This window comes from Patagioenas fasciata, chromosome 3 (assembly GCF_037038585.1).
Source record: "Patagioenas fasciata isolate bPatFas1 chromosome 3, bPatFas1.hap1, whole genome shotgun sequence".
In the NCBI taxonomy this organism is placed as follows: Eukaryota; Metazoa; Chordata; class Aves; order Columbiformes; family Columbidae; genus Patagioenas; species Patagioenas fasciata.
Window position 1 is genome coordinate 10,216,931 of NC_092522.1, and position 25,461 is coordinate 10,242,391.

A 25,461-nucleotide genomic window follows, 5' to 3' on the forward strand; every position below is an offset into this window, starting at 1 on the left:
TCATCTTCAAGTGTTCAACAATTGCAGTTCTTGTACCTATATAATTCAGTGTCGTGTTACACCTCTCCTTTTCATTGAAAAAGCTTTCAAAGTCATTATAAGTCATCTTCACATCAACAATAAGTCTTTTTTGTAATTTTGAAAATTAGATAACTGCGTAATGGACAGCTGCTAATATGTACCTCAGAACATTTCACTTTATTAATGATTCTTGATGTCTTGTTTTCTCACTATTTGGATTTAGCTCCTCTTTCACTCAGGTATATTGGTGTCCCTAAGTCTTTCTGGGCCGCAGCTGGAGAAAGTGGTGATTGACAGGACCCTGGTGGGGAAGCTCATCTCCGACACCATCAGTGATGGTAATTACACCCATGTGCAAATCAATTGCCTACATTAACAATAGGGTAGAGAAACAGTATGTCAACAGGTAGACTAATTATTGCCACTGGGGACTTCCAAGCACAACAAGTAATTGCATGTAAAGCTGTAGTTACAACCCTCAGGACTAAGAACACTTTAAGAATAATATTTAACATCAAAGTTTTCAGGCTTGTCAGATACTGAATGGGTTTCTAAAATTCAGTTTCTTGCACATTTTAATCACTGTGAACATGCCATTTGAACTTGCAGGTTTTTTTTTTTCTTAAGTGGGAAAAATGAGACAGAACCAAATATGAGCCAACTTATTAATTACATGGGATAGTTATTATTAAAATATGTACTTACTAGAAAAGGCTGGATAACATATTTTACATGGAGGGTGTTCTGATTTAGTTTCTAGATTTCCAAAATCTCACTACTGTTATTAACTAGTGGCTCCTAAAAATGAAGTTTTCTTTAATGCAGAAGAAAACTTAGGAAAGTGTACCAGTTTTCAACAGCTTTATAGTATGGCTATAGTTTATTCAAGGTGTCTCTAATGAGCTCCACTGAGAACTCAACCAGGTGTCAGTATTTTGGCATCTGCATGATCAAGAACATATGCATTATCTTCCAAATTCTTAAAAAGCAGAACAAATTACATCCTTTTAGCAAGAATATATACTAGATTTAGCTTTGATCTTTAATGATTTGTTTTCTTACATACCCAGGCATCTACTGAATATTGACCTGGTTGTTCAAGAAAGCTCCAATACTGTGTCTCACTGATCTTTTCTTATGGGTATATTGTAGTTTACTCTTGAAAAATAATGTTAATATAACTATGTTATTAGAATCTTCAGTATAAAAAAACCCCACAACCATAACCTCATTTTTTATCAACCAATTACACAGAGTATAAAACACATTTAATGTCCTGACTCCTTTCTTTCACTCTTCACTGAAGTTATTAGATTACTAATTCCATCTCAGATTTTTCTGCCCTTTGCTCCAGAGAGAGGATTTCATGCTTTCAAGTGACAAAAAGTAGGAAAGCATGGAAGCTAAGGTTGTACCCAAATTGAAGTTGTTTGTAGAATTTTTTTAGAAAGCTCTCTTAAATATATATACATATAGATATAGTGAAATTATACATATCTTGTCTTACATTAGCTTAATATGTCATAGAAATATAATTTAAAAAAATACTGCTAACTACAAAAGCTTACAACTAAAGCAATAATGTAGCAACCAATATGTTTTCCTACAGTTACACCGCTTAAACTGCTATAAGTAACGTTATATAATGGTTTGTCCTTATTTTCACATATTCAAAAATTTCATATTGGGTAATATCCATGTCTGAAGGTGAAAGAGGACAGCTTCTTTTCAATCAAAGCAAAACCCACAATACATGTCATTGCAATATGGTGGTTTTTTTTCAGGAACAACAAAATACGATACTTTTATTACTCACACAAATAGTGTTCAAAATACAAATTCTTGTGCTGAACTCTCCTTACGTGAGAACCATGACATAACATTGTCCTAGAATAAATTAATTTTAATCCAACATAGTTGCGCATCTTTCCAAATCTAGTTTGGAATTAGGATGATGATTATAAATAGGGCCAAAATAAATTCTATGTTTAATACAAGAAGTCTGTATAAAAATAATAGTTCTTATTTTAACAATTGTGTATATGTAGAAATGGATAAGATTACATCTGCCAAAATTACTTATAAAATGTTGTAATTCTAACTCAGAGTAGCATGCCCTCTTAACATTTCGAATAAAGGTCAGATTGTGTGCACGAAATACAGAATTAAGATTCCATGTATAATTCTCCAGCCGCTAGTGAAGTCCTCTTGATTTTTATTATTTATAAGCTAAATTAAAAAATAAATTTGGTTAGAAAAAACAGAAGCATTTCTTTCCAAAAGAAAGCAGTATTTCTCATTTTCTAAATTATTTGTGGCACTGAGGTCTTACAGTACTAGTGTATAGAATATTAACAGCACTACCTGCCTTTTTAGGGTAGTCATATTCTGCAGCATATGGGTCCACCCAGAATAATGGTCTCACTGTACCCACAGTTGTGCCCATGTCAGTCTGGTCTCCACTCCTGCCCCAAACAACCATGGATACTGAAAATCAAGGCACTGCTAGTCTTGTTCACACCTGTCCGAGGGTCTTTGAATCCCTCTTTCCTTCCTTCGACAAAAATTTCACAAGCATCTGAGGTGTGCTATAGGTCATTTTTAGTGGAAACTATGTCTGTGAGGATAACAGAATATTTTAACTGTGTACATATTGATGATACCACACTCAGTGGCTTTGAATTTTCATGTGTGTTTAGGATCTTGGCTGTAGCTTCTAAATCACCACGATACTTTATCACCATTTCTTTTTTTTTTTTTTTTTTCCCAAAAGCTAGTGTTATTGTTATGTTTCAAAGGCAATTATTTGGCTTTAAACCTTACCCTTCAGTATTTGCATACCAGATACTTCAGAGCTGTGCCAGTACATGAGTACTGGAAAATGAAACTGGTTGTAAATCAAAATAAAAGCAACGCACAGCTGAGTAGCTTGTATGTAAGACTGAACTGTCAATCTACTTATGGGTATATAAAATGCATTAAAGAATCTAGGATATTAGTCACGAATGGGGGGGGCACATGTTTTTCAGGCATTGTTCCACAGGCTTTTTTTGTTTGTTTTTAAATCCAGTTCTTGTTTACTTGGCATTTTCCTTTTAGCAGAGGTTCCTGAGTTTGCTTTCTGAAAATAGCTTGCTAGCCTAACTTTAAACCTGATTCTCATTAACGGTTCCTCAGTGATCTGGTACTGGTTACCCTGATGACTCACTTCATTCTCAGACATCTCTTTAAAAGTGAGCACTGCTCAAATAACTGGATAACAGTTGAGAAAGGTCCTAGATGCTATTGTCTAATTAATTTTCATTGTCAAATTAGTTAACCAATTTTATATTGGACTATTTTTGTCTAGCACCACCTTATGATAACAGCAGGGATTCCACTGCACTTTTCCAGACTCCAAGGAAGTCATTTCCATCTTGGTTACCCGTATTGTTTGGGTACCTTGTGGAGCTTTCAACAAATTCAGAAGGCCTCTAAAGCATAATCCTCTATGTAATGGCTTCCTTGGTGTCTGCAGCAGCACCTGGAATCTTAGTGTCAAAATACCAGATACACCTCAAGTACTACTTTGCATTTATCATCCTTAACACAAGCTGTGCTGTATTAGGTGCATTTCTGAAATACCAATGGATGTTACCATAAGAAAAAAAAAGTGAAGGCTGAACCGAGATGAAAATGAATGTGAACTAGCATAAAACATATATTTGAATGTAGTGGTAACTTGATATGAGAGAATTTATTCAGGTTTATGTAATCAAAGTACTCCCTAGGCTTTATTTCTCATTTCCAAGAAGGTCCTGGCAGGATGTCACATTGATGTCCTTTAGGAGATTACAGAGGCTTCAGTGTAATATTTAAGACACTGTCTTGAAAAAATTGGGTTTTGTAATGTCTCAGTGAAGGGTTCAGTAATTTGTTTTTGTTACTAGGAACAGGTATTACAGTGGTGACAATATTTATTTGTTTTTCAGCTATTCTTACAGACAATTTCATCATCTTGTCATTTGAGGACCATAACCAACTCTGCTTTATTCAGTTTGTAAAGAAGATGGATTCTCTTGATGTAAACAAAAGACTGGAAAAACTCTCTTGTTTGGACTTTAAGGTATAGCTGTCAATGATAACTGTAAATACTGCGGTAACTTTACATTGTGAATCACTGGTACTCACTGATCCTGTATAAAAATGTAAATGGCAAGCCTTTATATAACTGATCAGAAAACTCAAATTCTAAAAATATCAGTTATTGAAAAGTCAAAAAAAATTACATGGCATTCTGAGTTAATGAGTCAATATAGTGTGCCAAGAGGGATCCAGCTTTCTACTGTATTTAGGTTAACGGCTCAGATAAACAGTTGAGTTACCCTTGCTTGACAGATTACCTTGTACCAGTTGAGCAGCAGTAACTGACCCTTTGCACATTCTCAGCATTTAACAAGCAAAATCTGTAACCTCAGTGTAAAATATTTAAGCTAATGTGTTTTACCTCTTGTGTGCTGTGGGCTAAAAACGCACGCATGGACAATTACTATGGCTGAGCTGATATGCATGAACTCATGAAGTTATGATAATTCAGTCACCTGTCTGAGCTCCAAGACTGTTGTAATTCTTTGCAGAAATCTTAATTTTCCCTCTAGTTAGAGTAATCATATTGTTGGAAGAGTTGGTCTTACAGTTGAGGCACTGAGTTAGTACTCAAAAATACAGAAGCTGGGTTTCTCACCGCTGACAAACTATGTGTGTGACCTTAGGCAAATGACTTGATACCTCTGTATCTCAATTCACTACTTACACAGTGAAGATTAAAATACTTCTTTTTATATGGATGTGTCTATACCACAGTCACTGCAGTAGCTGAAACGTAGTCTAGAGATATATGAACTGGCTTTTAACTGGCCAGTTTGGATGTTGGTAGAAACCAACTCATCTCAAGCTGAATTACACTGTGTCTTGATGGACTGGACTGTTTAGACATAACTTATTTCAACCATAAGCTCTTTGACATCAGGGCAGTGTCTGAACTTAGGTGGAAGTGCTTGGTGCTACAATAGTATGAAAAAATAATCAGCCAAAGGCAATTAACTTTGAAAAGGCAGAGTGGGAAAGGGGCTGCATCCAATTCACTGCAAGAACAAAGACGAGACAAGCCTTTGCCCAAGAAAGGTAGAAAGATGTAGTAAGCAAAAGGGAGAGTTTGTATTTATTTCAGACTGAATAAATGTTAAGGAAAACAATCTTGTGCTAGCAAATATTTTCCCCTTGACAACCCCTCAGTAATTTGCTTCCTCACATACAGGAGTTTGCATCTGCAAGGCAAGCTTTTTAAGGGTGTTTTTAATTTGTTTTGCCATATTATGTTTTAACTTGCTTGGTAGAAATACTTTCTGCTAGGATGAATATCTAATACATTTTCCAGGCTGTTTCAGTTCAGGGCCTCTTTTCAGCAACGACTTGTGTTTGCGAGATTGATCCAACCTCTATAACGTGGATTTGAGACAGTTCACTGTTCACCAGGAACTGAGCTGATACGTAGTTTACTTTAAATGATGTGTGCTTGTGCCTGGCCTATGGCGTTTGTTAAGATTGTGCTTTAGAAGCAAGGGTGGTGTGTGTATGGTGTGGGTTTTTTTTAATAGCTCCAAACTAATGAAAAAGCTGTGGTGAGCTGAAGACTGCCTTCGTCATTTAATTGTGAGGGCCATAGCTCCGTGCTTAATTTATGTTTGGAAAATATATTTTCATTCTGGGTATTGCTGGGCACATTTTGGATCTAATGGTTAGTTTTTGCTTGGGAAAGAAGGAAAGCCTAATCCATTGAAAACTCTCTGCCCTAGGAAACCAGAAATATCTGTTATACTCCTTAATAGGGTTGTTATGTTCAGTTCTTTGCTGACACAGATGAGCTTCTAGAAACGCCTCCATGTTCGACATTAACATTGCTTTCTCTTGAAATCAGTGGGAATCATTATGGATTATTTCTTTGACAGCCAAAAAAAGTCATTTGCATTTTTTAATTGAATGTTCTTTTGTGTGAGGCTTGGTAGTTAGGCAGCTAACTATAATTTTTATTATCTTCAAAATTGCACTGGTGTTAGCCAGCAGAAAGTATTATTCACTACTGCAATAATATTATGTCAGCTCTCTGCATTGAGTTAGAGTCAAATTTACAAAACCTAAAAGATTACAGACACAGTCACCAGTAGTGTCACTCTCAGTAGTAACAAAAGAAGGTCCTCAATTGCAAGTGTGCAAACTTGTAACAATACACACTTTAGAAAAAACAGTTCCTTAGTGTTGATTTTTTTTCTCAAGAGAGATTGAATTAAAAGGTAGCTTGCAGTGGTATAAAACAACCATGAGAGTAAAATATGGAGCTAAGATTCAGGAAATTTGAGTGTAGCCTTCATCTCTGCCTCTGACTTTTGGTTTAGCCTTGAGAGATGTACATAGTATTCGAGTTTAAATTCCCATTTCTGCAATGAAGAAAATGCTTGCTTACAGTCATATGTAATGCTATAATTCAATTTCTGACATATTTACATTGTAATTCCTTTGCTACCTGGATAGAAGTAACTTCACATTGTTCGCTGTCCAGCCTCATGATGGGCAAAACTGGCAGGGAACACTAGGAAGTACTGGATGCCAGAGTGCTATTAATAATAACAAGTCAACCATGCTTTCCTCCTTGCAGTTTGATATTTATCCAAAAGTTGGCGGTTTTTTACACAATACATACCTAAATGGAATAATTACTTTCTCTATTGTCTTCCTTTATGAACAATACCACCTTGGATTTTATTTACACTTTGAAAAAAGGAAGATTTATGATATGAATCACTAGTCTTGAAGACCAGCAGAATACAAAAACAATTGTTATCATTTGCCTTTTCTCAGTGGCATTAGTCCATGTTTGAAAGTGCTCTGTCTAATGTGAGACGTAAAGGTTTACAAGAGATTTACATAGGAAATTGTTGTGAACAGTTAACACTGCAATACAGCACTAATTAATATCTGTGGGAGTATTTGTGGTTTTCCATCCTAATAAATGTAACTTTAATTCAAGTATCAGCTACCTGTTAACTTTGATGTATGTTTTATCTTCACACTTTCTAAAGAGTATTCTGACAAGTAAAACACAGGATATTCTGAAAATATTGACTTTTCCCAAGTTTTCCTGTCTTTTTTTTTCTTTTTAATCCATTTCAATTTAGTGAATGAGGAGACAGTACAAGGAGTTAAATGTTTACCATGAGAGAACAACATTGGTAATTACTTTGATTTCAGGTCCTTTTGATGTGTATTCAGGGGATGAAGAGGTCAATAATATTATGACCATGCAAATAGAAAAGGGTTCTTTTTGACCATATAAAAACAGCAAAGGATTATTAAAGCATTAACCTTGATTTTAATGGCCTTGGTTGAGTGGTGAGATCACAATTTGGATGAGCCTGATTATTTACTAAATACAATACATAAATGCAACGGGTTCTTAACACCCATTGCACTCTGGCATTATCGCATTACTGCCATCCTTTGTTGCCTTGCAGACAGGAATATGAAAGCAATCTGTCATGTAGTGAGCCTGGCTCCAGAAGCATTTCTCTGATAAGAAGACCCCCTGCCCTTTGCTAGTGTCTGGTCCAGTAGGCTTAGCCATGCGCTTAATCCCCAGAAAGTGGTTCGATTATTGCTGACCAGCAATGGCAAGATAGTTTTTTTTTCACCTAGCTATCAACCTTCCATTAATTCCTTAAGCAGAAATGCGGTGCAATCTATATTTCCTTGGCATGTGTCACCCAGATGGTGCACTGCTCATGTTTTCAAATAACCGTGCTCCAAAATAACAGAGTTTGAATAATAAATTCCACAAATCCTTCCTGAGAAAGAGGCACAATTCTCAAGAGCTGCAAAAACTTTACGCATGATGCTGTAGCTCATCCACATTATGCAGAAAAGTACATATTCTCTTGCGAAGCGGATGTTTGTATCTGGATTCCTTAATTTAGGGAGGAAAAAGAAAGACATATATTTGCTCAAACACTGTAGAATATATTTAATATTTGATTATGTCTTAAACACTAGGCTGAGCTCCCTGGTCAGCTTTGCAGAACTTGTCATTTAATATGGCTAAGCTTAAATCCTGTGTGTAGGTCGATGCTGTCAAGCAACCATGACTGTACATTTTGGTATTGATTGGAGTCATTGCAGTAAATTCCTTCTTAACTCACATTCCTTTCCTTCCCAATCCCCTCCCCATAGATAAAAGTGTGAGCATGTCTTTTTCTGTCTGAGGAGATATTTTTTACATTTACAGGCAGCCTATATGAAGATATATGTACACAGACCTCTGTGTATATATACGTTCTCTTTCACACATCCAAAGTAAATGCTCCCAATTGCTCCTCAAATTTGTCACCTCAAATATTTCCTGCATTTTTTCTTCCATCAGATTTCTTATATTTCTATACCTGGACCAGAAGGTAGAAGGATGAAACGTCACCTGGCAATAAACTGTATGCAAGATATGGTCATTTGCTGGTGGTCAGCAACTAGTGATGGAGCATGGCCTTGGTCTCCTATTTCCTGTGAGAGGGACAGAGCCAACCTATTGCTGTTAGGCTGTGCACATGGCAAATTGGAGGTAAAGTGCTGAACTCTCTTGTTACATGATTTTTTGGATTTGCTAAAGAAATAACTATTCAACAAAAATGCATATTCAGGTAGATATAAAGAACAGATATGAGAAAAAGATGAGAAAGGAAGATCAGCCATTCTAATCTTAAAAACAAAGGTTTGTTATTTAATTTAAAAAAGCGCCTTACTTAGTATGTTTACTATTTTCATATCAAAACTGGCAATTTGAGAAATGTAGCAAGGAAGCTAGGTCTTTAAAATGCTTTATAAGATGTTGACACATAAAATAAAAGTATCAGAGTACCACTAGAAAACTCTGAGTTAGAAACTGTAGCTGTTGCATGGTTGTCTAATGCAATTATTTTACATTGTCTGCAATGTTAACTGATAGGCATTTCACATATATTTTAAGTATTTTGTTATAAAATTTTAGCTACACCCAGGTGCTGCCTTAATTGTTGCTAGGAGTGTTGATCAAGTCAGGGATTTTTTTTTCTTAAAGAAAAAGTCAAAAATCCCCATCTACAGGTAGGAATGTAAGATACAGGTTAGAACAAGGCTACAAGCTGACTCTCTTCCTGACGCTTGTGTAGCTTGGCTTTTTAGGCAGATGTTTCCATTTCATGTATTTCATTTTTATTTCTTCTATTTAAGAATATTTGAATCAGGTTCCTTATGTTGGGTAAGAACTTTAAAATGAAGCTATCTGGGCATATTCTGAAAAGAACGGTAGCCTGAATTTAAAATTTAAAAGCTGTTCTGGACTAATATCTTGTATAGATGCTCTTGCGTTTGGAGTTTTATTTTCAGTTTAGCTTAAGCCACTGCTAATACGGACTAAAAAGGCATTGACTCTGGGAGAAGAGCACAAACTTGAGAATCTGCTGTGGAATAGCTGATCTGGTGTAGCTATTACAGGCTATTTTCCTGTAGGGAAAAAAATAAGTAACACTTTAGACTAAGCTGCTCTCATAAACAACATCCCATTTTCTTTAATTAGGGAAGATGTAAATGTTTTAATGTCTTGGAATTATTACTTTGATAACTAATACTAATTTCAGGGAGGTTTTTTTCCCTTGGGATTTTCTATATATTGAAAGCAAAAGAGAAAAGGTAGTTGAGACAGCTTTTCTTTCTAATTTCTGTCATTAGTCACTGTAGAATTTAAGTTTAAATTACCTCCAGTTCTGCTGTCTTCACTTCTTTTCATTTGACCTCACTCCACTAGCAGTCATCTTTGACTCATCTCTCTCCTCTGCCTGATATACACCTGCAGTTCTCAATTCCCCCTTCAGCTATGTTCAGTCACATACAAAAATCACTCTGGTAGCTAAAACATATGCTTGTTCTTTGCAAGTTTTTTCAACCTAGTCCCTGTGCCAGTTCGATGTTATGAAACTTCATCCTACCAACATTTCAGATCTTATTTCTTACCATGCCTTCCATCTGTCCGGGTTCTGACAGCGACATTTCCATGCCTTTTGTTTCCTTGCCACGTCTTCCAGAAAACTCCCTAATACCAACATAGCAGTTTGCAATCTCTGTTTTTCTGAGATCTTTTTTTGAGACTCATTTCTTCTAAGAAACTCACAGAAACCACTGTGTCAGTTTAAAGCTTTCTTCATTTTATATATTATAGGGAGATTTTGAAATTACAGCATTGCTCTACATCTTTCAGTACACCTTGTTTTATCCTTTTCTGGTTTAGATTCTAAATTGCTCAGGGCTGAGACTGTCTAGTATAGTCCCAAGCACATCACTGGTGCTTAACACAGTAATGATAATAAGCATTCACTGAGCCTTTAGGCCTAAAGTCATAATCCTTTTAATTTAACCCATATTGTAAAATAAATATAAGAAAATTATTTTTAAAAGCAGAACTGCCAGGTTTAACTGTTCAGTTGCTTTCCCTTTTCTGATTCTTTGCCTTTACTTGTCTGTTTTAATTCTAAGATCTCTGGATGAAATTTATTTTCCTGTATTTGTCAATAAAATACCAAGCACTGTGCTAGGGATACGGGAAACTTATATATAGATAACAAACTGTCTTGCTGGTTGCCAATTAGTCTGTTCCATGTACTTATCTTGGATGGTCAGCGCTGCTGTGTAGGGCTCAAGACACTGCCTGTATGCTTCCCCATATGTATCCATAACAGGTAACCTATGGTACTGTTTGGGGGTGTGTTTCTTGATTTCTCTAGTGCTCCTTATGGGCAGTAATTAAATTCCCGTGCATGGATGTGGGATGCCATAACTCAGCAATTCTAGAAGTAGCTTCAACCTCCAATCTGCTGTTAACTGAGGTACATTTTTGCACTATAGGATCTTGGAGGGGAACTTTAACTTAATGCCTTTTACTTCTGAGGGTCATTTGATAGCTTAAACACAAGCAAAAATGTAGTTAGCTTTTCTAGACAGCTTCTAAACAGTTATTCTCTAGGTCAAATACAAAAATTCAGTGTTTCTGCGAGCATGCTTATTTGCCTCTCTTTGCCTCTATACCCTTATCATTTTTAGTGTTCCCCAGGTATAGACGTGGAATAAAACATGCCATGCCATTGTTATTCATGAAAGTAAATCCATATTTATTACAATATATTTGACCAATAACACGAATTTTCTCCCAGTAAATTATTATTGTCAACAGAAGAAGAATGAGAAGCATGAACTGATTCAGTTTGGAACATTTATCAAAAAAAGTAAAATAAGTAAAATAATACCACCAACATTTTACTTGAAAATAGTAGTATCACTTGGATAAAACAGCATTATTATCTAGACTTCAGAGAAAAGCAGGAATTGCTGAATGTCTGGCCTGTGAAGAGCTGTTGGGCATGTTTGGTTTACAAAAAATTAAACCAAGCCTGAGGAAATGAATGGATGCTACCCACAGCTGTTCCACAGCACCTTGATGCTGACCTACGAAAACCACAAAAAGATCTGCCAGCTACTGACTCTCTTCTTGTTGTGGCAAAGGTAAATGGGTCACTTAGGTGATACTACTTCCTCCCTGAAATAATTTTCTGAGTGTTTTTTGCTGCCCACCAGAAGAGTGCTTATTAGGAATAGCTCTGAGACAAGGCAACTTAACCCCTCACCATGGTAAATATCCTGTAACTATCCATTCTGCATTAAGATGGTTCACCCTGCACATACAGTCTTTGGGGTATCGTGTTCTTAAGCAGTTTTTCAACTTAATGGAGGAAATATATTTTGCATTTTAAATACACTATAAATTTTATTTGAATTATGCTGTGCGGATTTTTATTTTAACATTTGCTACTATTAAGGCTAAATGTAGGCATTATACCTCTAATACCAGGAAGAACTTTTTCCTTGCAAATCTTGACTTGTTTTACTCTGTGTGTTTTTCTGAGTTCAATGGTTACTATGCTGAATGCTGTAAGATTTAGTGAAGAATCATCCCCTGAAGAAATAAAAGTGCTCTTCTCTTGGACATACTACTTTGCTTTGGTGTGCGACATTTATATACATGCATGCCTGTTACTGCAGGAATATTTGTCTGTTAAACCTTTGTTTGCTTTCTTGTGTACATTGGTTTCCTCCAGTAAACTCATCCATTCTCCAACTTATTTATTTAATTATTTGGGATTTGTTTGTTTCTTCTTTGTTAAAGTACCAATGATCAAGGGTGTTTTTTAAATTGTCTCCCTGTGGAGATAATGCTGGTATTTTTATTTCAAAACCAGAAGAGGAATCTTCCAGAAATCATTTCAAACAATTTGCTATGAATAAATAGAATCTGATGTGAAATCATCCTTGGATTAAATGCTTTGAGAGAAAGACATGTTAAAATCAACATGAACTTTATTCTGCAAACGTAAATTAACAGGAGGTGATAGTGCAAGGGCTCATTTAATGCAGTATTTTACATTTGTCTTTGCCATGTTTATTTTCACTCCATTTAGTGCCAGTGAGAATTACTGAAATTATACTTCAATCTTGTGGAAAAAATAATTTGCCTGACAGAGAATATTATTTTTCTCTCTTCCAAGAGATAATATTTAATAGTTATTGCTTCCCCATTGTACCTCAAACTTGTGAAATAAACACAGCAGAGCTTTTCTGAGTGAGCTATCCTACAATTACTGTAGCACTCAGAAAAACATCTACTGCGTGTGACCAAATAGCTGAAATACCTCTCACACACATGTAGCAAAGAGTGTAAAATCCTTAATGTCACATTGGGTTAAGAGTTCAATGAATAATATGGGATAAAGATTATGACGATAAATTTTGAAAGAAAACAAGAATAAATGTTGGCTGAAGATCCGAATAATAAGGTAGCATGTGGGACTGTGAATACAAAGCAGCCAAATAAGTAACTCAGAGCAGGAGCCTTGCATTTTTATTTTAGCAATGTTTACAAATAGGGTTTGTTTTTTTTTCTTCCATCTTCATAGTGCTGTATTTAAAAGTATTTTACTCTAGTGTGCACTATACTTCCTGCTCTACATTTATAATTAAAGTGTTTGTTGTTATTTGGAGCCTCACTGCGAAATTAAATAAGCATTTTTTTAACATCCATAAAATAAATCAAACATTTTTCTCATCTGAAAGACACACAATTCAGTCACAGCAAGCTTATTTCTCTGTTTCTTTTGTTTTCTTTTTTTTATCTGTCTGGTAAGCCAATTTTCTGCTTAAGAACTACCGGTTAAAACTCTTATTTGTTTTGATATGTGGACTTTATCCTTTCCCAGCACTCTATGCAAAATACTTCAATTTTAAGTGTTCAAAGATTTGCACCGAGAAGAGTGATGCTGCCCATACAAGCTAGTGCAATTATGTCTTTCAAACATAAAATGAAAGAAAGTATTTTAACTAGCGTAATTCAGGCCCCTTATTTACAAAGATTAACTGATCATTTTACTTGGATTGTTATGATTTCTGACTCTAGGACTTGAGAACTTCACAAATATAGTATCCTTTATACTGCTGATTAGCTGATGCAGAGCACAGGCCAGTACTGCAAGGGGAAAACAATATAAATGCGTGGTAGTGACATGTGACTGCCACATTAATAAGGGAAATATGCATAAATTACGTGGACAATAGTTAAATACATTTACTATATTTTTGTAGCATATGTCACAAAACTAATAGAGACTTGTAAAATTTTTATATATTTTATTTATTTATTTTACAAAAAGTAATTCCTTTCACTTCATGCAAAGTACTTCCAGAAATCTCCCCTGGAAATCCAAGACTAAGTGCTTAGTCCGAGATCTGTGCAAGGCACTTAACACTGAACGGAATCATACACCCCGCCATGTGATATTATGGCTCTGTCTTTTGAGATCCACTGCCCTGTCCCCTCCTCCACAAACCCTACAGTTGTCCTACCCACTTTGAAGGGAACTCCTCCAGCTTTTGCCTTCCCACTCCCCAAGCAGATGTTATGTTAGCTTAAAGACATATTGCTGTTTTATTGTTCCCCTTTGGGGTTCCAGAGCGCTACTGCTCACCAGAAAGGGATCCCAGAAGATTCCTTTAAATGAACTGCTAAAACACTATGTGCACTACATTTACTAGCATGTGGCTACTTACCAGAGAGAAAAACAATTGGCAGGCATGGACTACCATCTTCTTTGAAAAAAAAAAAAAAAAAACAGAAAAAGCTGTTTTGATCGTTAGACTTCTTATTTTTCAAAAGCATTATCTTAGTCTTATTAACATGCTTCTGTAGTTGTATGTCTCTCTGATTTAGTTTTCCAGTTAGCAGCCTGAAGAATTAAAAATAAAAGTCATTTCCGACAGAGAAACTAAAATCTTCCCACTCAGATGAAAGAGAATTTTTTTTTCCCCCTTCAGAGTGCCAAATACCAGTTATATTCAGCAAAACTGGAAACCAGAACAAAGAGGTCTCTCGGCTTGGTACTCTTCCTCCAAGAGGCACATGAGGCCACCGATGCATGAGAAGCAGCTTATCTGTTCCAATCTAAGGAGAAATGTTTCTCTTGTTTTCAGCCAGAATATGAACAGTAGTGTCCAGAAACGTTTCCTTTAAGCCTAATTTGTTTAAACATTACATCAAAACTTATGTTTTGAAATGTAGCGAATAGTCTTTCTCTCCATGCAGGAACTTTTTCCTAGTTTAGAATTGTGTTACATACAGCATCCCCCCCCATCCTAAACTTCATTTCAAGGATTTGCTCTCAAAATTATGTGAAGCTAGGAAGCTTCTCATCTCAAGGCTCATTAAATTAGCCTTTCAACATGTAAGATTTTACTTTTTTTTTTTTTTTAATTCAAATAGTGTGCAACATTTTGTCCCATTTTTGCTCCAGCAAGCAGAACAAAATTATTAATTGGATTCTCTTTACTTGCTGACTCTCAAACGATCAGACGACAACAGTTATTTTTCTGTGACTATTTCCATTGCTGTTTTCCAGCAGTCACTCCTATAGAATTGTAAAATCCATATTTCGCGTGTTTGCTTCTCTGTTATCTTAACCTTCAAGGCCAGGCTCTCTTCAGAATTTAATAGTGCTTTCAGTCTTTCATCTCTCATAGGCTTGATTATTGTGTGGATCTTCACGAATTTCTTGTAGCTTGTGAGGAGATGTCCAGAGAGGAACACTGGTTTTGGATCAAAATATGTAGATGAATAATGCAGTGCATTAAAACCTGCCACAGGAAGACAGAAATCTGAGTCCCAGAGGGCCTCAAGGCTCATTTCACTGAAGTTATGGAAGCTTTGAAGGCTTGCTTGGGCAAGATTTCTGTTTCACATATTTGAAAGGCAGCTACCTGGGTCTCTCTCCATACTCTTAGGGAAAACTGCGGAACAAACAATAGCATTTCACCTTGTGTTATTTGGAGTTAGAAAGCTCCGTGGTCACAGTAATCCTTTGTCCGCAATAACCTCTTTTATGGGTTTCCTTGCTATGCAATTTAACACCCCAATAAGCTACACATTTGAGCAGTTCTAACATCTGCACAGTAGCCGCTGTACATTTTGTGGGCATAAATTACTAGTTGCAAAGGTAAAGTCGTTGGTGAGGGAATGGTGGGGGTGAGAAAATGCTTTTGAAACTAAATAAGTAATTTAATCTTTTATTTCCTCTTTGGTATATGTTTTCATTGGTCACTATACTCTGTTGAAATTGGCTTACTTGGTTTTCATAAGATGGATGCATTGCCTTCTCTATTAGGTGTTTTTTGCATTAAGTGGTTCTTTGCATGTCCCTAACTGCTCATCTTAAAGTAGCTAAGACTTTTTTAATAACTGGTAGCTGGTTTTCAGCCACAGAATTTCAACAGTCCTTTTTGCTTTCCTTTGAATGGGAAAACCTTTTTGCTGTGAAAATAAGTAAACTCAGAATAAAACATCCTTGTCAGTCTGATCAACATCCCAAATAATGTGTTTATAAATTCATCAGTTGCTCCTGAAGTCATGGATTATATGCCAAAAGAATCTTAATTTCTTATTCTCTTCCTTTGCAGGATGGAAAACTAAATTATATGTTCAGTTGATCTTGTGATCTGTGGAAATCAAGCTTAATCTGCTTTAACTTTGTGTGCGCTTCTGTTTTCCACCTGAAATTTCCACATTTCATCCCTCACCCTTTCTCTGCCTTTTATTCACAGTTGTTACCTCTTTCTGTGTAAATGTTACTTGCATACCACCTGGACTCAAAAGAAAGGGCTTCCAAAGGTAGTGACAGGTCAGCAGCTTTAGTTCCTGGTGTGAAGAATGCTGTGCATATACCTGAGGGTGGGGTTGGGCTCAGTTTGACATTTTCCTTTCACTCTTTATTTCTGCATGAACAAACACCAGCAAGTTTCTGACTGATTTCTACTACTCTCATTCTTCTAGAAATGTTGGGTTTTTCTCACTTTCAGAGAAATAGCTTTCTATAAGCTAATTTGTATCTTATTTACAGCTGGTGTTTCTCCCACAGTTTCCCTGCTTGAGTCCTGTACAACACCTCTCGCTCAAAACCATGCGTTACAGGACATGGATCTGCATTGGTCTCCACTGTTGCTACATCACTTTATGGTACTTCCTGTGTTTCCACACTGCAAATTCTTGTTCTTTACCAGCTGTTGTCTTTGTATCATATTCTGCCTTTATGTTGTTCTTCCAGTTCATTCAACCTTCAAGTACCCCAAATGGTCCCCCTTTTCTGCTATCACACATTAATTTTTTCCGTATCTAAAGCTACATGGCACCAAAGAACATCTACGATCTACTCATTTGGCAACATACAGTATACATAGTTTAAACATACCATTGTTTCTACCTCTACAGTGTCATAATTTCTGTTACCATGGCCCAGAGCAAACGATCAAAAATTCTCTATGTGTGATGCTCAGAGTAACGTATTAAAAATTTTTCCAGAAATTTTGATATTTCTTTCCTACCCCGCTTGTGAATAATCAGTTATTCTTTTGTATCAGTCAGCTGCTTGTTTTTCTTCTTACCAACACTGGACTGTCCCCTCTTTTATCTTTTATTCTCTAATCTAGTGTATGCTCTGGACAAACAAATACGGCTCAAACTACATTGGAGGGACCTTTTAGAAGTTAAACCAGTAGATTATACAACTCCTTTCCTAAAATGCATGTTTGTTTTAGCTTACTGACCCATGAGGAAGCATATTTGCAGCAGTCTATTTTTTAAATCACCAGAGTAAGAATAAATTGTCACAAATGACTACCAAAATATGTTCGATTTCTTTCAGGTTCTGAGTTACGTCCGTACAGAATGGGATCCACTTGACGCAAGCTTCAGCACTAATGAGCCTTATCAGGTTTACACAGTAGAGCACTCCATCTCCTCAGACAAAGAGCCCATGGCTGACAGCTGTGTCTACAAGTGTGTTAAGAACAAAATTCAGTGTACAGCAGTCACCAGAATACCACTACGATCCAAGGCCATCAGCTGTTGCAGAGACGTCACAGAAGACAAACTAGTCCTGGGTTGTGAAGATTTGTCAATAATTCTGTATGAAGCCTACAACCAAGTGACTCTGTTAGCCCAAGCAGAACTGGTGCCTGCTTTAATAACCTACCACCCTTCCGGAGCCATATTTGTGGTTGGTAGCTCTCAAGGGGAGCTACAACTTTTCGACATGGCACTGTCCCCAGTTAAAATTCAGCTCTTAGCACAAGACTATTCTCCTGAGGCAACTCTGCAATTCAGTAAACACTTTGACGTGCCTAGCAGCCTCATCCAGATCCAGTGGGCTGCTCCTCAGATTGCATCTGCCAACACTGACAGCACAGATGTTCATGATCTTTTGATGGTTAGATTTGACAAAGGACCCTTAGGAGTACTTCACTTTAAACTTGGTAAGTTACTGAGCACATCCATTCAACCTTGAGCTCTCTAGGAAACGTCTGTACCTCGTAAGTTTTTTGTAGTTTGAAAACACCCTTATTTTAGATATATGGGACCAGAGCTGTAAAAGCACATAGTTCCAATCATATCTGAAGATCTGAGTCAAGGAGCTTTTTATGGTTCATAACTACTTAGTGTCTTTTCATGTGGAGTCTGACAAAATAGGACCCCAATCTGTTGCTGGATCAGGGTCCTATTATTTTCCCTGCTACTCTAATAAAACTTAAAAATTTACCGTATTGAAAATTCTTTTGTTCTGTAGTATATCATTTTAGGAAATGTATTCAGTCTGAAGTAATATCCTTAACAAGCTAAAATAAGCTATTGTTATTAATAAGATAGTAGTGCTATTTGCTTTCCTAAATTTGTGTGATGCAGCTGGCCTTTTCATTATAATGTATTTTTGTGTCAAGACTCTGTTCTTCCTGACTTCAGCAAATGAAATTATACCATTTCTTTCCCTGAAGTCTTTTCACAGAAGAAATAAGGTTTTTGTAACTGCCAGAGAAGTTTGGTCTCAGTTAATCTTCCAGGAGTTGTAAATAGAAGAAGTAGTAATAATACTAATTTTAGAATTTATATAGCACTTCTCAGTTTTGGTGTAAGGAGACTTTAAGACAGGAAAAGCATAACTATCTTCATTTTACAAACACAATAAAAAGAAGCAGTAAAGGAAAGCTAAAAGGCTTTCCAAGAGTTGCACAACGAGTCAGGGGCTGAACTAAGAATAAAACCCCTGCAGTTGCTCATCAGTGAGAACTGTATTCATTCCATTCAAGTCAGGCAAGTTACAGTGGTGCAGACCCACTGTGAGAGCTAAAAAAAACAATCATGCTTAAATCTTCTGACTACCAAGCCAGTGTTTCAGCAGGGCAGACACCCATGTCAAATATACTCATCCGGGAAAATGTCAGCATTTTGCCCATTGTCTGTCTGAGGAAACAGGATTACCTTTGTCAATCTCTAAAGGAGGTTTTTATGATTCTTTTGTATAAAGCTATTGAGATCAGGAAGAAGCCTTTTTTTAAACAAAGCAAAACAAAAACATTTTAAAAAAACCCAAACAAACGAAAAACAAAACAAAAACTTGGTGACAGTAAGATTTGAAAATCTACTTTATTTCTTTACTGATTGAGACATGCATGTGCTTTTGTGGGGAAAAATCTTGACTAAAAGTACTGCAGACCTAAACACGTGAAAGGCTAAATTTGAAAAACTTTGTATGCCACTGCAAAAAAGGTAAATTAATATATTGAGATGTTAGCAACAAAAAATGTTGGGTTGTCTTATAGTTGTGTAGTTTTATAAGAGCTAATCCAGATTATTTCTGTTATCCAAAAATACTATTTTAAAACTGTTTACAAGTTATCATTTATTTGGAGATAATTCATCTGCATTGTGTTCAGTGACAGGTTTAATAGTTGCAGAGTACCCCAGAACACTAATTATAACAGCTATTTGATGTTTTTGTGCATGTTGGCCATTAAAAAAAACCCTCTAAATTACCTCTTACCTGTCAAGCAGAAGGCACTCTACCCACATCTACCTTGCTTTGCTTCAGTCCTCCCTTGTGGGGTTTCTCACAACAGCTTTCCAGAAAACACAGCTTTTCCCTTGCTATCTTTAGCACATTTATGTTCTTATGAAGACAACCAGGCTCTCAGTGCAGGGATTTAGAGGCCTTTCCTGCTAATTGCCAGCTTGTAAACTTAATTGGACTGTCTCCCTGGGCGCCGTTCCTAAATCAATTAGGCAGTGAATTGGCTGCCACCTCTTTTTCCCAAGCAGGTTGCCTGGAAGCGCACCACCCAGGAGAAGTCAAGCATCCAAATGGGAAGATGTTGACCTCTACAGCTGAAAGTTATCACATTTTACAATTTCATTCTGTATAATTACTGCAAAATCTCTTCTAGTGGGAAGGCAAAGCTCTCTCTATCCCTCCCTCACTCCTTCTTTGTAGTCTACTCTGCAAAAACATGCATCCTGGTTTTCAGCTTTACCCCTCTTCTTCTCAGTTTGCCACACTACCAAGGTAATGCTCTGTTGATTAATCAGCCCCTCTTCCCAACCTCAGCAGCTTTTAGCTCTCTGCTATTTATGAAATAATGCAAATACAAATTATATGGAAAATATATGGCTCCGTGACAACAAAACCCAGGCAGGCCTTCAGGACCGAAATAAAATCCATAGGTACCTTATGGCTTGGAATTGTTTCCCATAAAAATCTGGTAATAAACTACATCAATGAGAATAGGCAAATATGTTTTTAACTTCCAGCTGATGTATTATGATTTTGGACAAGTGCTGTGAATTCTTCATTGTGCTGTGTAGCCAGATTTATTTCAGGAAAAGATTAATATTAAATTTATTCTCAAACACTAATGGCAAATATTTTGGTGTCTAATGCTGAGCTCATTTTCAAAAGCATTGCAGCTTCTTGTTGTTGATGTCAACCCAGATCTTGGATAGTGCCAGACTGGGTACTGGTGTCTGTGGTTCAGCATTGCTGGCCTTGAAAGACATTTTAAATGTAATAATTAATTAGCATGCAAATAAGTATTTTCATCTTCACCTAGTGATTAATGTGAAGATTGCCCAACTTATATAATACTTTAAAAACAGTAAGTATTTAAGAAGAATAAATTCTACCGTAAGAATTACATATTATCACACATTCACAGGTTAAACATGGCTGTTACACAGTATAATGTCCATAAGCTTTAATACATGCAAATGTAAAGTGAAATACAACAGACAACCATGTCTTTTCATTAACAGCACTAAAAAACTAAAGTATTTCTCCATTATAAAAAGTAAATATGTAAGGGCTTTTTTCCCAAAGCATCAGATCCGTATATGCAAATTCTCAGCAAGTTACTTGTCCTTGAGATATAGTCAGAAGTTTTCTTTTTTCTTTTTCTTTCTTCAATTCTTATTTTACATCACAAACAATATTCACAAATACATTTATGAAAATTCTGTGAGGTCTGTTTTCCATATCTTTGGTCTGCTTTTCTCTGTTACCAGACTTTTTCCTCAGCTACCCTATGGCTTTAGTATCAGTTTTGAAATTCAGTTTATTCCCTTTCTCATCAGAATTTTTTTCTTTGAAATTAGTTTTGACTATCGACATCAGAATATAGACTGAGAAAACAAAAAGTTAACTTTATGTTTTTATTTAAAGAGAGAAGAACAATAAATTCTGATCTCGCTCTGATATCTGGAGCAGTAGTGATAAAGAATACTCTAGCACAGTGACCCAACCATGCAAGAATTGCTAAAATGCTTTGCGTGGCCTGTGTCACATGAAGATTTGGCTAGTCAGAGACAAGAAATAACATTACTCTCTGCAGCTTTTCAGTCACCTTTTCTGTTCAGAAGCCAGAACCTAAAAGTCAAGAAACGCTGAGAGTCTTTCAGTTTCTACTTTTCAGAAGGTGCTGTAGATAAATCATGTTCTCATAGAGTTGGCAGTGTGTGGCTCATTTTTCATCCCCTGTGGTAAGCATGTTCTTGGTTTCATGTGCAACTGTAATTCTAAGGTCCCCCCATGTTGGTATCTTTCATTATATCCCCTAACAGAAGACATGCCTCACTTAGAGAATTTTGCCAAGCTGGAAGTAAAATCTGGAGCAATTGCAAGATGGAGAGTAACAGAGTAACGGCTTCTTTAAAGTCTCATCTGCTGTAGACTCCTACACATAGGTACATTTCTGTGAGACAAATGCTACTTTTTAGCATTGTCTCTCAGTGTTTCCCCACAGGAAAGAGGTGCTCTGAACATGGTTTTATTGCCTCCGATACAATAGTGATAAACTGGGAATAAGCTTTTTCTACCATGTTTAAACCAAAATTCATTACATGATGTTGTCACCAATAGGTGACAATAGCCACATTCACTCAGCTTCCTTGTGTGAAGTGCACTGGTGGTTTTTCTCTGTTAGCCAAAGCACCCTCAGTGTAGCTATAACAAGATAAGAAACAGTCCCACATAAAAATTTAATAGTGAAACGCATTAACTTAAACTTTCTAATTTTAATCAACATCAATTATTTTCAACTGTGCTGAAAAGCAGTCAGCTACTGTTTTACATACTCAAAACACTATCTTTTCTTTTACTGTTTCCTGTAAAAGGTGTGATCACAAGAGGACAGCTGGGTCTTGTGGAAATCATCCACCAGTACATTCGTTACGATGAGATACAAGAGGCAATTAATGTCCTGAACACCATGAACTGGAACACAATGGGTCGTCAGTGTTACGTATGCTTGAGTGCCATTGTTAATCACCTTCTTAAACAAAAACTTACACCAGATAGAGAAGGTAGGGGACTGATTATATTTTTAATGTATTTTTGTGGTGTCTTTGTAATTTGCATGCGGGTTATGACAATATATTTATTGACTGTATAAAGAAGACAACAGAGGGAATCCAGGCAGCCTCAAAGGTTATGGTACTTCATAATCAAATGTCATATGTGGGCAAGTAATTTCAATAAAATCCGGATCAATGTGTTCACAGAATCACAGAATGTTAGGGACTGGAAGGGACCTCGAAAGATCATCCAGCGGAGCAGGAACACCCAGATGAGGTTACACAGGAAGGTGTCCAGGCGGGTTTTGAATGTCTCCAGAGAAGGAGACTCCACAACCTCCCTGGACAGCCTGTGTTGATTAGTGTTAGTTCCTTTGTATTAATGGTGATACTAAAATAATGCATATTTTAATATACATATGGTATAGGCATGACTAACTATATAAATCACTATGATATATATGCTGTAGCTTTATTACACTACATAAATTTAGCACATGTTGCAAACTAATGTTAGTTAATATAGGATTTAAATGTTTGTTATATATTCATGCTAAGGCAGCACCAACTTAAGGAGGAACCTTTTCCTGCAACAGGGACAAGAGATTTTAGTATGGTTTTTACGGTGCTTTTTAAGGGCCACTCTTTCATTACAAGATCCAGAAGCTCTGAATACCCTGTCCTCTGCTGCCTCCTTTAGGATTATACCATTTGTCCTCACTGTAATCTTCTGCCCCCCTGCAGAAGTAGCTGGGGTCCCTTGCAAGAAGTGATGACTTTTAGATTGAGCCTCCTCCCTGCTGAAGCCTGGTGTGATGACTTCCTCTTGATTTACTGTGTATCCTGAAACTCAATAGACTCCAAGATTTGAAGTGCCTTGATTTAGTGAAAGTGTTATCCTCCAGTCTAGCAGGCAGACAGCTGGGAACCCAGCATCTTTTGTAGTAAGGAAGAATACTTAGGATTCTGGTGTGTTTGATGATAGAAAAACTCCAAGGTGTCCTACATTGCTGCCAAGCCATCAGCTGTCCCATTTTGGGGGATCTGATTCAAAAATTCTCTGCTTTGCAAATATAGCGTATCAATTCTAAATAAATCACACTTTTAAAAGGACCCATGAAAAGAGCTGGTTTTTGTAAAAATATGCACATTATAAATAGATGTCTGTGTGTTTCCCCACATGCAGCCCCTTAACACTGTTTACAGCAGATGGAATTTTATTCTGTCCAGGAGTTATTCTGTAGGAATCTAGCAAATTCGGCATGGTAATTTGTTTTCTTTTTTATTAGCAAAACCCAGTGAAGCCTCTTATTTATAGCAATGGGGCAGTTATCTTTGAGATCTTTATTCTGCCTTCAACATCAAGCTGGGCTATCTAATGAATCTATAACTGTGCCAGTAGTTACTTGTATTCCATGTAGGTTGAAATATTTCAGAAGTACAAAACATGCTGTCAGGAAAACAGTGATGGCAAGAGAGTATGGCTTGTTTTTGCAAAGGTACTGCTGTATTCAATTTTAATCTAAATTGACTACTGCTTTGAAAGAAAATACCTTCAAAGTTCAGCTTATCTTTCTGTATAGATTTAAGATAAAGCAAAACCTAATTTACTAACAGTTTGCTCGTGCTCCTAACACAGTGCTATTAGCACATTCAATGCCATCAAGCCTAATAAAATAAAATGTAACTATACTTGGAAATAAAGAATCATTATACAGAAATGACTAGGTCAAACAAATATTAATAACCGCAAACCAATGAGATTTTGTTTGCCTAATGAGACAATAGGTTATATTTTGCTTTTAAAGCCCATACAAAGTTCTGATCAGCTTTAGCAGTTTGCACATCCACTCTGAAAGGAGAATCTATACAGCAAATATATAGCAAGTTCTCCCTGTGAATTAAGAATGAGTGAGACATTTGTCATTCATTTTGTTCTGCATATAAGGACTCATACTACATGTTAATGCTCAAGCAGAATTCACATAAGTATTATTGATCATTTAAGCATATGGAACACAAAAGTATACTGTGTATTTTCTTGTATTATTTATAATTTTGTATTAAAAACCTGTAGAAAAATGCCTAAAAGGTCCAGCTGTGGAGTGTAACAGTCAGAAAGTATTTAAAGGAAAGGGAACTTCTGTGGTAAAAGGGGTTTATTTTATTGATTACAAATGAGGTTATCCTGTTTCCCACCACTACATGCTGTAGGAGTCAAACCCTGAGGGTTTCTAGACCCATTTAAAGTTTTTTAAGAGCTACGGGCTGGAGGAGGTTCCTTGGACCTCAAAGCCAACATAAGAAGGGTTCTGTCACCTGCTGACCTAGCATAATAATCCCTGAAAAAGTGAACTTCGTTATTGTTTGCCTAAGAGGACAAAGATGATTTGAGCTAATTGAGAGCTGATCTTTCCCAGACAAACTTGTTCAAACTATGTTACTCTTATGAGTCACTTTTAATTGTACGCTGCTGGTGAGAACTTGATGTGTTATATACTTCTTCATCCTTTTGACAACCTTTGTTGCTCAAAGTCATTGTCAACTCTGCCTCAAAGTGAAAGTTTATGTGCACATTTGTATTTGTACAATCTGTCATATTTTAATTTCATCTGTCCTACAACAACATCTGGTTTCATCAGTGTTTGAGGAATTTGACTGCAGACATGAGCAACCTGTTGTAATTGAAACATGTTCACTTGTTTGAACTCCACAGCACAGCTTGAGGCAAGCCTTGGAACCTTTTATGCTCCAACAAGACCCCTCCTGGATGCAACTGTGCTGGAGTACAGGGACCCAATCAGCAGATATGCAAGAAGGTTCTTCCACCACCTGCTAAGGTGAATGACAGTTTCAGCTTCTATCAACTTAAAATTAATTGCATATTTCAATGACTACCTGCTTTAATGTGGTTAACATTTTCCAAGAGGACCACCCCTGAAAAAAATGCATTCATTGTTACTGTTTGTTTAACTTGCACTTCATTCCTTTCAAGTACGCTATTGCAGATAAAATGCTATTCAGAGCTCTTCTATCATCAACACACTTAAAATGAATTACTCTTTCCCTTTTAGCTTGATAGAAAATAAGATAGAATGCTTCTGTGAGACTTATATTCACCA

The 25,461-nt window shown here is 36.4% G+C and overlaps 1 protein-coding gene across 14 annotated transcripts in view; it reads left to right on the top strand.

Annotated features, from left to right (window-relative positions):
- Positions 1–25,461, top strand: part of WDPCP (WD repeat containing planar cell polarity effector) — a 157,421-nt gene that overhangs the window by 65,970 nt on the left and 65,990 nt on the right. For all 14 annotated transcript variants that reach the window (XM_071805737.1, XM_071805738.1, XM_071805735.1 and 11 more), the window contains 6 exons: positions 245–359; positions 3,993–4,126; positions 8,471–8,662; positions 17,367–17,976; positions 22,160–22,348; positions 25,056–25,179. In XM_071805737.1, the coding sequence (XP_071661838.1) occupies positions 245–359; positions 3,993–4,126; positions 8,471–8,662; positions 17,367–17,976; positions 22,160–22,348; positions 25,056–25,179 (1,364 nt within the window). The remainder of the gene's footprint in view (positions 1–244; positions 360–3,992; positions 4,127–8,470; positions 8,663–17,366; positions 17,977–22,159; positions 22,349–25,055; positions 25,180–25,461) is intronic.